The sequence below is a fragment of the Colletes latitarsis genome, chromosome 7, assembly GCF_051014445.1.
Source record: "Colletes latitarsis isolate SP2378_abdomen chromosome 7, iyColLati1, whole genome shotgun sequence".
Taxonomy (NCBI): domain Eukaryota; kingdom Metazoa; phylum Arthropoda; class Insecta; order Hymenoptera; family Colletidae; genus Colletes; species Colletes latitarsis.
In genome coordinates, this window is record NC_135140.1 from 16,616,994 (window position 1) to 16,630,906 (window position 13,913).

The 13,913-nt window shown below is 38.0% G+C and overlaps 1 protein-coding gene across 9 annotated transcripts in view; it reads left to right on the top strand.

The window, feature by feature from the left end:
• The window catches only part of Ih (hyperpolarization activated cyclic nucleotide gated potassium channel Ih), a 154,730-nt gene that overhangs the window by 2,631 nt on the left and 138,186 nt on the right, over positions 1-13,913 (top strand). For all 9 annotated transcript variants that reach the window (XM_076769226.1, XM_076769227.1, XM_076769228.1 and 6 more), the window contains exon 3: positions 3,736-4,280. In XM_076769226.1, the coding sequence (XP_076625341.1) occupies positions 4,243-4,280 (38 nt within the window). In that variant the 5' untranslated portion in view covers positions 3,736-4,242. The remainder of the gene's footprint in view (positions 1-3,735; positions 4,281-13,913) is intronic.

A 13,913-nucleotide genomic window follows, 5' to 3' on the forward strand; every position in this document is an offset into this window, starting at 1 on the left:
TTCAACACTCAATTTTTATCTTTGTAAAAAGTATATGATGCATTAAACTGGATAAAATCGAAATAAAATTGTTGAAGTAATAAAAGCAAACTTCACCCGTTGTTAATTTTGAATCGTCAAACACGGTGGATATTTTGAAATAGAGTCTTGATTCTGGCAACGCTGAAAGTAACGTGCTACTCTTGAAGACCTCGGGCAGTAAACACAACTCGCATAAACGGGCGAAACGTAAATATTGCTGACCTGTGCCTACATTATTTCGCAGCAATGGTTCACTATTCGTGAAGAAAGTTTGAAATAAGAAACGTCGATTATATTTTGCGGAGTTTATCAATTAAGTAACGAAGAATGGTCCTATAAAAACTGAACTACTACTTTCAAGTAGAGTATATACGATTTATAAATTATTCGAGAATCGGCAGAGTTATTTGTGTGTAGAAAATTTATTATTATATGAGACCCGCTATTTTCTAATTTGAAACAACCGTTGCAACGACTAAAGTTTTTGAAATCAAACTATAATTTATATATGATACCGTAAATCACTTCAGAGCGAATTCATAATGTGTTTCTCGGCGACAGAAACTATATTTAACTGGAAAATAATTTAAAAAGAGTCTTAACAGTGTTCTTTCACCAGTTGAAAGGCTTCACGTGAAAATTAATTAACGATTCGTGTTCTGCACCCAGATATTCATACTCGATAAAACTACATTTTTTCCATTAAACGCGATGGGGAACCCAAACTGTTGTTTATTAAAATGAATATTTTCCTGTCGCGTAACACAGAATCGAAAGTAACGTTTATTAAAATTAATATTTTTCCGTTCCGCGTGACAGAGAATTAATGCAAACTTTTATTAAAATTGGAATTTCACTATTCCAGGAAAAATCTGAACGATTTTTTATCTGAAATTATTTATTGTTTGAAAGTTAATGTTCGAATGCCCTTGACTCTGTTTCCGCGTTATCGTTGCAAATGAAACCACGCAGCTTGAAAATGTCTGTGGCCCAACGAAACGTGAATCGATGTGACGCTCACACCCTAACGCGTTTGATGGACGATAAAAATCACGTGTATACGTTAGTTGTCACGAGGAAATCAAGCAAAAGTCGCGCCACGCGAACTGACTGAATAAACACAGTCCTTTACAAACAGAAAAACTGATTCAGACGGATAGAAAAATACACGCGACACGGGAATGGAAAAAGAACATTAGGGTTCCATTCAAATTCTTTCGATTCAGCGCTGCACGGTATTGTGAAAATGCAACACAAATTACTATCAGTTATGAAATGATTACATTTCATCTGTTACACAGGCTTGTAAACGTAAAAAATAGTAATAGGGTGCACAATATGAGATTAATTTTCATTCTTCTATACAAGATACAAGTGGAATATAATTAAATAATATAATTTCCTGGTGTATTCCCTAGTTAAAATTAAATAAAAAAATGTTTGGTAGTCGTGGTTTCTATACGTAAAAAATAAATGAGTTCAGTACCAATGTTTGTTTTTGTTCGTTGGTTTTGTGCTGCAGATATCTGCGAAATTTTGTAACAGGGGTTCCAACTCACGTTGTGTTTTAAACAACTTTAACCCTCTTACCCCAAAGCTATTTCAACCAGTGCTATTGAAACCTGTCAAAACTGTTTATTCAACGTCTGTTCGGCACAATGCCCAGGAAAAGCTCTTGACAGTTCATAAAATTCAAAAAAACATAAAAGACAGTTCGCAAACTAGATTTGTAAACATTCCAGATGGGCCTACCCCTCGTAAAACAATTATAAAGTATCTAACTGATGTGAATTTTATACTGTACAATTTAGACAAATCACGTGTACTAGCAAATAGATCATTAATTATAGCATCTACAGAATTCCCCGCTTTCAAGTGACAATTTTTATGTCGGATTCAAGCAACGGAATAATCTTCTCTACTGTTTATATTTATGTAGAGTGAGCATTGTATTCTTATTGGCCTTTGAGATGAAAATCGCTGCCCACCCCGCTTTTAAGTGAATTTGCGTGTTCAATTTTGTTACTTGAAAGCGGGTCTCACTGTACAGTCGGCGACAAAAAGATAGATTAGCCCTTTAACTTCGTATTTGTACGTAATTTTCAGGACAATTTACTTGACAGGAATAACTTACCTTCAATTTTTATGGTGTAAAGGTAATATAACATAAAAGCGACTCTTTTTGTCGTATCAAAGAGGATTCACTTTTGTATGATATTACTTTTACACCATGACAAATGAAGGTAAGCCATCCTTGTCAAGTAATATCTTCACTAGGAATTGGCCTCGTGAATTCTGAAGGCTTTCTAACAAATTTCCATTCATTTTTCTCGAGAAAACAATTTTTAAACATTTCGGGAATTTTTGAAGATATATATTATACATATAGAAGATTATTTAAACGATAGTCACAATAAAATAGAATTTCGAACGCGATGATCTATGATCTTTCATCATAGTAAAAGTAACAGCATTCCTCTGCTGATTGTTTGGATGCAAAAAGCTTCACACATTCGATTTAATGTGGTCATCAATTACCTCTCGTTAAAAAAGTACTCGATTTCTTGAAAAATGGGATCTAGAGTTCGCATTATATAACTGTCTGAATCACGGTTTTAATTGCAAAATCATAATTTCGTTTCCAATAACGTTGCAAAAACAGTAAGACCCGATTTCCTTTCAACTAGTTTAAAAAGTAAACGAAAATATAAAAACTCTAACAAATGCAAGATGTATACTGTTATAAACGGCGCAAAAAGAGCTTTGAAAAAAATATTAATACGTACGTATTCTTCGTCTCGATGAACAATTTAAAAATAACTGGAAGCAAAGTGACTGAAACGAGCGATATTTTCTGGGCCACCCTAATAAAACCAAGCGAACCAATCTTTTTGTCGCAGACTATGTACAGAATGATTCCAGAAACTAGGACAAGCTTTAGCTCTTTTCTAGGCAAAGATACAAAAAAATTGATACAAGAAATAGTTGAATCCCGTAATGGGAACTATCGTTCAATGATATAATTTTTTGTTCCGGTACGATACGTTAAGTGCAATACGCAGTTGGACTAGTTTCTTAATTGAAATTATGCACTTTTTAATACAAAAATGTTTTTTGCTTTTTTTTTTACCATTGAAAATACATCGCGAAATTTTGTGTATTTTATTTTTGGGAAATTATTTCGTTCCAGCAGCTGTTTAAACATTTCAGCGTGAAATGTTTAAACGTGTTGTTTGCTCGCTTCTTTCGCATTTATCATTATATTCGTGGGGCGTGTAACAGTTATATTGGCGCAATTATTATTTTAATTCGCACGCTATCGATCGAAATGAGAAGCTGTGAATCTAAATTTGAATTTTTTTATTCGATAAAAACGACAACTACTCTGGAGGATCCAAATTTCACTGATTGTGAGTTAATAAACCCTTAAAAAATGGGGTTCTCGAGGAGATTGTCAAAAGACACTCAGATCTAAATTGCCCCAATGCGCTATACTTCGGTTATTACGAAACTAAACAAATACAAAGATATGTTTTCGTCGTAAAACGAGAGCTCGTCCCAGTTTCCATAACCACCCCGTACGTGGAGCGCCCATAGGCGTTCGCCGATCGATTTAACGCCTTCAGGCGTCAATAGCAGCGAGAGGGTTGATTCTCCGTTTGCCTCTTCCGCGAAGTTTCAAACGCAAAACAAATCTACGTGGTATTGTTCCAGCAACCGAAACGCTCGTCTTCGAGGCGGAATCGAAGGGGACAGTCATCAGCCGGGTTTCACGCGAGGAAACGCGACCGTTGATGAGAGCAACGTCGCCGGGGACTCTGGCGAAGGCCTAGAAGGGATCGTAGCGAGTGTCGATCGAGTTAGAGTGCAGACGCGAGAGGCAAGAGAGCGCAACACAGCGTCGCCGGAGCAGTCGCCAGGCATCGTGTACCACCCCCTGGCCACGGGGGGTGGGGCAGAAAGACCGTCAGCGTGGGTGCCGGTGCTGCAGGGGCGCGCCTGGCCCGTCGGCTCGCCCGGAGGTTAGCACGCCGACTAGCGGCTGGCTCGGGCCCGTTTCGCCGTACCGGCCTGGCGACTTCGGGGGGCCTCACGTCGGCGGCGGTGGTCGTGGCGGCCACGGGGGAGCAATCCGCTCCCCCAGCAGCTGCGCCACGCCATACCACGCCGAACGGAAGCGTCAGCGGGTCTAACTCGGACTCCAGTCGCAAGAACAGAGCCATGTCCATGAGGAGTCTCCATCGGCGCGTCTCCCACCCGTAAGTCCCACTTTTTCAATCACTTATCGCGGCTCTGGATGGGATCAAGGTTATTGTTACGTTCGAGGATTTTATTAGGAACCCTTTTCAGCTAAGAAATACTGACACGGAGGGGTCAAGACCTTTGGGTCTGCGATTTTTTCCTTGAAATTTTTCGGCGAAATGAAAAAATTTCAAATCGTTCTAAAAAAATTATTTTTGATTGGAGGGATCAATTACAATCACTTTTGGTGAATAGACATACCCTCGAAATCCTAACCAGTTTCGAGAAAAAAATTCTTTATCGAAAATATACTGTGTGGTCGAAAATGTTTCTATAACTTTGTAACGAAGCCCCAATCAGCAAATTAGTATCCTTGATTTTTGTCTTATCTTGGCCTCTAGAATCTCCCATTGAAATTTTTCCCAGGGGTGAAGGTACTCAATGGTTATTGAGAACTTCTTTCTATTTTGATGGCAAAGAAAGATTTAATAATTGTAGTTTTACCATTGAAGAAGTGAATGGTGGTAATGTAATATACTTTATACGTGATATACGTTTTGTTTGTATTTTCTGGTAGTTCTCGTTGAACATTTGTGCTGTGCGTGTACGTCATGTCCCACGAGACATGCAACAAACTCGTCCAGCACGCGTAACAGGTAACTCTGGACCAAAAGCATCATACATATACTAGGAGTCTATTTTCATCCCTCATAAACATTATTCATACAAACTTGCTATAATTTTCAAAGTATTATATTCACTTGACTAGTCTATTAATCAAAGATTTATAGCAACAACTTATTAGAAAACATCAAACAACAACGCTCGTTTAACAATAGAATCCTACAGATAGGAGATGAACCGATATACATAAATTAGAAATACAAAGTGTCTCATTTTTGATACCCCATAGTGACCTGCTGAACATGATGGAAGAGTTTGTCGGTTATCTCGCGGGACACCTTGTATATGTTCGATGCACGACAAAGTAGTTACGAGTTGGTTGGTTGACAATCTCGTAAGAGCTCTGAGTGCAAGGGTTAAATTGATACACTTGCGGGTACGAGCCACTAAATGTGTTTCTCTCCACACATTGCAGACCCTTAGTCTGTCGCTTTTATTCGGATCTTGCGCTATACTAAATCAGGATCAAGGTTAGGAAAATTACTCACGATAATTTAATAGCTTTCATTTTTTTTTTTGTTTAGAAATTATCGTGGAAAAATCGCAAGTTTCGCTCTCGATAAGAGGCACGATTATAAGGGTAAATAAAAAATCTGGCATAGAAAATGGAATGAAACTTGCAGGCGTTTCGAAAAATTCGTGTTAATCTGGACAACTTTCGTTTAGGAGCAATGTTTAATACAATGCGCGTATCAAAAGTTGCGGGAAGGTAGAGTTCCCAGACACGTCGGTTTCCAAAGTACGTCTGACTGCAGGCTGACCGCTATCACTTACTGCTTTCCACTAGCGCGGCTCAAGTACGTCTGACTGTTGGCTGGTCGTTTTCACTTACCGAGCTCTCCTCACTGTTCTAGATTTCGTTCAGCACTCTACGGTAGTAAAAGTCAATTATGCTTTCTTCTGGCTCGCTGTAATTTCTTAAACCTGGATTATTTTGAGAACCGTTTCGTACGAATGTGGATAATAACAATAAATTCAACTATTTATGTAAATTTAACACTTTGACATTAGTTCTGATGCATTTGCATATTTTTCTACATTTTATCCTTTCTCATGTCAGTAGCAAAACAGAGTCTTGCATTTTTACATTCAGAATTTTTAATTCAAATAAATCAAAATTGATTCTAGCGAATGTCATGTAATAATAATTTTGTATATGAATTTACAGAGTCATAAATTAGACTCCACAATATTTGAGCTAGTTTTGTTAGTTAAATAAGAAAATATTTATTGGTGTGAAGGAATTATAAAAGCTATTTGTTTTTAGAAAACGTTTTGTTGTTAAATTTTAAAAAAGTATTAGGACCTGTCTAGGTATCGTGGCAATTTACTCACGGCTCACCCGATATATGGCTGTTGTTTTTTATCCGTATGTGGCTCTCAAGTATGTCTGATTCCTGGCAGACTGTTTTCACTTACTGCACTCTCTCCACTGCCATCGTTCTAGATTTCGTTTCGCGCGCTCCAGTAGTAAGAGTCAATCATATTTTCCCCCCTTCTGCTATCATTTTTTACGAATGTATCTTGAATATTATTCCAACCACATATTGTGTGAAATAGCAACAATTTTACAGTCTCATTTATGTAAATATTATTACTATTTTTCGTCGGCGCGTGATTCTTAAGCACGTCTGACTACTTCTTGACTGTTTTCACTTACTTTATTCTTATACCTCGAAATTTATGTTCCTTTCTAAATAAAGACTTTTTTAATTTACTACTAGATAGTAGTACGTGGTTTCCAAGTATGTCTGACTACTGACATACCATTTTCACTTATCACGTTCACCCAGACTCTTTAGTTCTAAGTAGTACAAGTCAACCATTGGACATCCAGCTAAAATTCTTAATATTTTGAAAATTGTTTCCAATGAAAGTTGTTCTGAATAACAATTACTTTAATAATATATACGAATTATACACAAAACAATACAACTATGCCATGATTCATTTATAGAAACTTGAATCAGGATTTTAGTTGCCAAAAATGAATATCTTATCAAATACTGTTGTTATTATTAGAATTTAAGTATTGTTTACGATACGTACAATATTCTTGATCCCATCCTCGGGCCGTTGTGGCTTCTAGTAGCAACGTTTGGTCCTTTGACGCGCTCGAAACTCGATTAATCGAACTCGAAGCCAGAAACGAAGGCGGAACATGAATTCGAAGTTTAATTTCGGCTGTCGTTCTGCTTGAAGGAGATACCGTCTGCTTCGTCTATTTTTCACGAATTTGTTTCAGAACGTTGCGTTTATAAATACTGCTATCGATCCGCGCTTTTTCCAGTCGCCGGAGTTAAAAATATTAAAGGCGTGACGGTGGCTGTTTAACCAAATGGTTTATGAAACAATGCCGGACGACGCCGCTGAAATCGAGCTCGCGAACGCCTCGAGGGACCTATCGTTTTATTAATTAGAAACACTAGGACGAATAAGTCGATCCAGAGATCCATGGATCTCTGTCTAGTTCGCCACGTGCATGAATTAGATACTCCGTTCCGATTCGCGATCCTAGCGATCGGTTCTCGTCTATCGTAGACCATGAATCTCTGTTTTCATCGAACTCAAGATCTACAGAACTTACACCCTAAAATAATCACGATCAAAGAAACTTTCGACGATTCGTGCATTTCTATTGTACTGGGTTGGAGAAACGTCTCGATTTTCTAAACTAAATTCAGTCTTCTGTAATTCTCGCTCACAAGTGATCATTTTTTCAAGCAAAGGTGAAAATTGCTACGTATTTTCTAATAGTGTAATCACGTTACACACGACGGACGCTGATTTATTGACGAAATCGAGGACTCTTTGTCCAGCCCAATACGACTGCAATCTTTCATCTGCATTATTAGAACTTTCGAAACTGAACTATCGACATTGTCCCGTTACCTCTCATTTCTATCGAAGAGTTCAGTAACGACCATCAAACTCTGATCAGCGCAATACACGTTGTTCCACCGCAAGTTTATTGCTCGATTTATGAGCGACTTCTGAATGGCGGCGATTTTAATGAATAGCCCCGGATTAAACGGTCACTTTCCCCGATCGCAGCTTTATTTTCAAACCCCCTTCGTCCGTTGTTCTCACCTTTTCTTGGTCACCAATGCACGCGTTTTTCGAACGCCCTACGTGTCAATAAAGGAGGAAAATAATCTCGTAAAATGCCACGCGTTTATCAGCGCCGGAGAAACAAACGTCCGCGTTTGGTGCAGCTGCAGCTGCGGTTTCGAACAAGGCAAAATGAACTGACGGTTAGAAATAGTTAGGGGTTGTACGTATAATTGCGTTTATGCTCGCTGCAGGACGAAAGAAGCGGTTTTGCTTGAATGCGATTGTCGGAGCTTGGACGAGAGATAGTTTCGTTGAAGTCAAAGGCCACGGCGCGATGTTTGTAAATTTTAATCAATCCCTGCAGGTTTAGTCCAAAAAAGACGATAAACAATTATTTTGAAATTGATTAACTTTGGTAAAATAGGAATTAAGTTTTAAACAGTACCTAAATCATTTTTATTATAATTTATAAATAAATCGAACGTGTAGCGGAACCACGCGTGGATTATAGGTTATGGTGCATTTTTCTTTGTTTCTCGATTCGTTCGTAGGTCCAACCTTTGAGATACCTTAACGATAGTCGTATTTCGAATTCGTATTGTCAAATGCTTGTGCAGGATCGTTTCACCTTCGGCGAAATCGCGTGACAGTGCGATCGAAGCACGTTTTGGCGAACGACGCGGTTACATAACCGTTGAAAAAGGCGGCGACGCTCCCTCGATCCGGTCTCCGTGCCCTCTCCCCCCACTTGCACGTTCTCCAATCGCCGCTATTTTCCCCAAGCTGGTAACGGCCGCCTCCCCTACCCATTTCCAACGTCGCGGGAGAACGAAATTGTAGCCTCAGGCCAGATTCGCACTTGCTCGTGTCATCGCGAACGTTTTGTTCGCCGGCCGATCTGCTTTATCGCGCCTATGCAAACATCCTTGCGTTAAATGACGCGTCAAATCGGCGTCGAGCTGCTCCATTAACGCGGCCAAACTTCGGGACCACGCCCCCTCGGCGAAAAATTGCGAAAGAAACTTCGAGATTCTAAAATATATTGTTTTTTTTTTATATCAGACGTGAATATTTTATAGAAAAGAAGGCTAGTGCATGATGGCGAGACCTTCAGATGGCCTTGAGAGTTTTTTTTTTGTCAGATCTAGTGTTCCGAAGACGAATCCGTGTCACCGAAAACGTTCGATACACTTTATTTGCTCGACACAATTATGGTTTTCATTTTGGTACTTTGTATGTTTGACTTACTGATATTAATTGACTCGTACAATTTATTTACTCGTATATTTCTGGGTTCTAATAGTAAATATTTTTGTGAAGGGTTACATTTTTCGAGGTTTCAATAATTTGCTAATATTAATTATTTAATCTATTATAGGGGGGTTGATTGAAACTTGGATAGGGCTGGGAGCCAAAAAAAGTTGAGAAACACTGTGTTGGAGAACTCTTCAGTAAAGCTTATCTAGCACATTCTGCCTTAGACGCAACTAAACGTTTGAACAGTCTTCTAAATATTCAGATAAAACTTTGAAGCCAGGAAATGATCTTAAAAACTGTCATTTAATGGCGATAGTTTGAAGCAAGGGGAGATTTGACTTTTTAATATAAACTTTTGGAATAAATAGTGGATATAGGACGCGTGTCCATCGTTAATTAGTACGTATAATCATCCCTCGTGTGCAAGTCGAGTGTAAAATTGAAGTTTAAGAGTCGATTTATTCATGACGATTAGGAGAAATTTTGCAGATCTTTTTCTCGGTTTCGACTCGATCAACGTGTGCAATAACTCGCGAAATGATTACGCGACGAGTTTGCATAATCTTCCGGTAATTTACATAGTGTCGATATATAGGGTGGCTGACTAGAAACAGAACGCCTTAACATAGCAATAATGTAGCTTAAAAAATACTTTTGTTTGTTTGAGAAACCTCTTGACAGATCAAATTATCAAACAAAACTTTCAATTTACTACCATTCGATTGTAAGGGTTGGTGGTGGAAGTTACTTGAAAAAGATTAATTTTAACTATTGTTATTGAGTTCACTGAATCTAAAAAAGGGGCAGTTTTTGTGGATTATTTTATATTTCTCGTCGCTCTGTAGCTACGTTACGACATACAAGAATCTGCATTTTTTTCAACAGGTGATTTTATCCTCCCAAACTATAGTACGGCACCAGCGAAAAAATGGTTTTGTGTTGGAGATAAATTACTTTACTTTCACGCGATGTTTCAAACTTTTAACCTTGTTAGAAAATATTTTCTTCGAAATAGGACGAATTCTGGGCCATTCAAAGTTCATTGTACTTTTATTTTATGAATTCACTTACGTAGGGAATTAATTTCCATTTTTATTCGACAATTAAATTGTACTCTTTTATATTAATACTTTTTTCTATTATTTAAAAAAGTGAATATATTAAAGTGTTCTGTTTCTAGTAGGCCACCCTGTGTGTATTAACGTTTAAAGTTTCATACAGACTGAAATTTTTCGGTGAAAAAAAAAAATTTTAAATCGTTATAAAAAAATTATTTTTAGCTGTGGGGGTTTATTACAATCAGTTTTGGTGAATAGACATACCCCCGAAATCCTACGCATAATTTTGTTAATAACTTTTCAACGAAGCCTCAATCAACAAATTGGTATTCTTGATTTTCATCTTATTTTGGCCTCTAGAATCTCTCATTAAAATTTTTCCCAGGGGTGGCCGAACACCCTGTATATGTATACGTATCGGTGATTAATTTACGTTGACATAAAGTGGGTGGACGAACGGTCCTAGTTGTAAAATTCGTGTCGCTGCGCATGGCGTTGACAAATCACGTTTCTCATCGTTAAATCTTCCAATTTCCTGCGAAATCGTCACTTTTGTATTCATTTTTCGGCTATCCTGGAAAAACACCACGAATCGCCGAATCGTAATTTGTTTCGAGTTCTACGATTTCGTGGGGATACAAATACGGCCAAACCTCGATTTACGTGGTAGATTTGTTCCATGTAAATCGAGACTAACGTTTGTACACGATGTTCCATTTGAATCGATTCGTACGAGTATCTTCGTGATAGCGAAAACTCGTTAGTTCAGGAACTATTTTAATTGTAATATTGCTCAGTGAAATTGTAGTTGTAGTCGATCTAATTTAAATTAGTAATGTTACATTTACAATCGATGGATAAATATTTCCTGGGAGTAATTATTGGTATTTGTGAGTTATTAAGTGTAAGTTTTTATAGTCTCATTTTGCATTCACGATTACACAATGTTTGTTAGAAAAAGGGTAGCGATTATACACCTCTGGGCAATGTTTTCATTAAAAAGAAGCAAAATAATACTAGAGGCTTCCGAAATTCAGAAACGAACGATTTACTCCGTCACAACGAAACGGTTAAAGGACAAAGGGGGAGTCACGTTTTGTTCCGTTTTTCATTTGCACCCAACCGAAAGGGGGGAAAAAGGAATACTGTGAAGCAGAGAAATTCACGAACACTGGATTCATCCATGCTCAATCCTGCGTGAATTAACTTTGACATCATATATTACCCCATTCTCTCTGTATTTCAAACCAAATGCAATATAGAATATGCAAACAACCGTACACGCAGAGATATTCTAGAACATCTAGAATTTACATTCCGAATTGTTATTTCCAGTTATTGGGCGGAGTTTTATTAGAATCGATCGAAATAGTTAAAACGAAAGAAAACAAAAAATCATTGATCCCTGGAGAAGGGAAATAAATTGGTTGTGACCAATTTGCAAATATACTAGCTACAAGTCAACTAAAAATTCACATTTCACGAATGAGAAGAATGCATTCTATATTTCCAAAGGGAGGATCTTAATAATAACGTACATTACCCTCTTCATGGAATTTCATTCTGTAATAAATATCAAAACTCGTGTATTTGCCATTATATTTTTATGAAAATACTGCAAAAGGATTGGCGAGGTTCTCCCGATAAAAATGAGTCCAAACACGACCTCGATCAAACGATTTCTATTTACATGTATAGCAGGGAGAAAAAGAGATTAGACCTAGGTTCAAAAAACGTGGTAAAATTAAAAATAGTCCGAATGAGGTCGAGTTTGGACTCGTTCTTCTCGGGAAAGTCTCGCGAATAGATTAGCAATACTTCCATAAAGATATAATGAAAAATATATAAAAGTCACATTGTAAACAAATTATACTGTACATCGTTGATGGTATTTTCTGACTTTAAGAGACGAACCCTTCATCAGAGTCACTACGATTCAGTTCTTTTTGAAATTTATTGAAAACGATGATACTAGAAGGGGCAACATTATCCATTGACCGATTTTCAGTGCAAAATTTTTGGATTCCCCTTTTCCCAAAAAGCGTTCGTGCCACGCGTTCAAAAATACATGGTAAAATATTCAGGGAGATCAAATTCATGTCTCGTTCCTTCTGACCCATCGGTACGAGAATCGTTCGATTATAAATCATGCGCCACCCTTCCTCGAAGACGGGGTGTGAAACGTGGCCATAGTTGCCTCTTGGTGAATTCTATAAATGCACGGCGGCCGGGGGAAAACGTTATTGCGGCTCTTCTAATAACGCTCGCATGCATGCCAATAAAGAGGACCTCGCGACGTTAGAGGGTGGTAAGTGGCGGTTGCGTTTCGGAATCTAAGATAACAAGATAGAAACGGCAGAGGTGTACGGTAGGCGTTACAGAGAGTCGACCAGGGAGCAATCAATAACTGACCCATATTGTAGTCCTCGTTCTACTCTCTCCTCTATCTTCTCTCCGTCCTCCTCGTTCCTTCTTCGCAACCCCTGCACGATCGTTCTCCGTCTCTCAGCTGTTCTCTTACCCTCCCACGATTGTGTTTTCGACGTTTTCCTTTCTGTCGATTCCACCCCCTTCCCGCCCTCCCCCCACCGGCTTCGGAAAAATCGAGTCAGCGCGCTCGCGTTTTCTCTGCCCTATTGCTGGCACGTCAAACTCATTTTTGCCCCACGGCCAATTCACCGCGCTTATTTGCGGATTTACGATTACTTTGTCGCGTTAAAAAAATATTTACTCTGCTCAATTTTGTACAAAAAAAATTTTTTTTTTGTAAATCCAGTTCTCAGTCGAACCAATTTAAAAAATTGAGGTCACCTTAATTTTCGAAACGGTACTCCATATTTTTTATTTCGTGGAATCGTTGCTGATGGAAGTACGAGTTCAACGACCTACTATACTGTGATGTTTAGAAACCCTTGATCCCAGAAATTTAGGAGTTGATTAAAATTTTAAATTACTAAAATTGTGAATAACATAATATCGTTATGACCATCACAGATCCGTATCAGTTCGAATTTTTTATTATTTCAAACAAAATAATTCATTAATGAAGAGGTTGACCCCCTATTGCATGATCTTTTTATTTTCATTTCGACTACGGTCTGTCGTATTCGACGACTGTTAATGTTTGAGTTTAAGCTTCCGGATTTATTTATTTATGCGTATGTGTTTTTACTCTCGGGACTCTGTTAATATTTGCGTTTAATTTGCACCAAAGGTATCGATAGTTTTGAGATAGCGACGTGAGTTGGGTTGATTGATTTAAGGACCAATTCACATTTATAGAAGCTTCCATTATTCGTATTGCGTTAAAATATTCTCGATTTATTCATTATGTTACGTTTCCGTCATTTTTAGACGCTCCGTTCGATTTTTGAAAATATTAGACATAGGAATTTAATGAAATTCAAGGCGACAGTAGAATAAAACAAGTAAAAAGTTTGTCAAATTATTTCACGTGGATCAAACGTAAAAATTCTCTTTGACTCCTTCAGTGGGACGCCTTTCAAAAAGTTTGGAAACCGATAGTTTAGATGATCAGGGACAGTCTAAAATCAGAATCATCCATCCCTCTGTCGCAAGACCGTACTTCTTATTCAA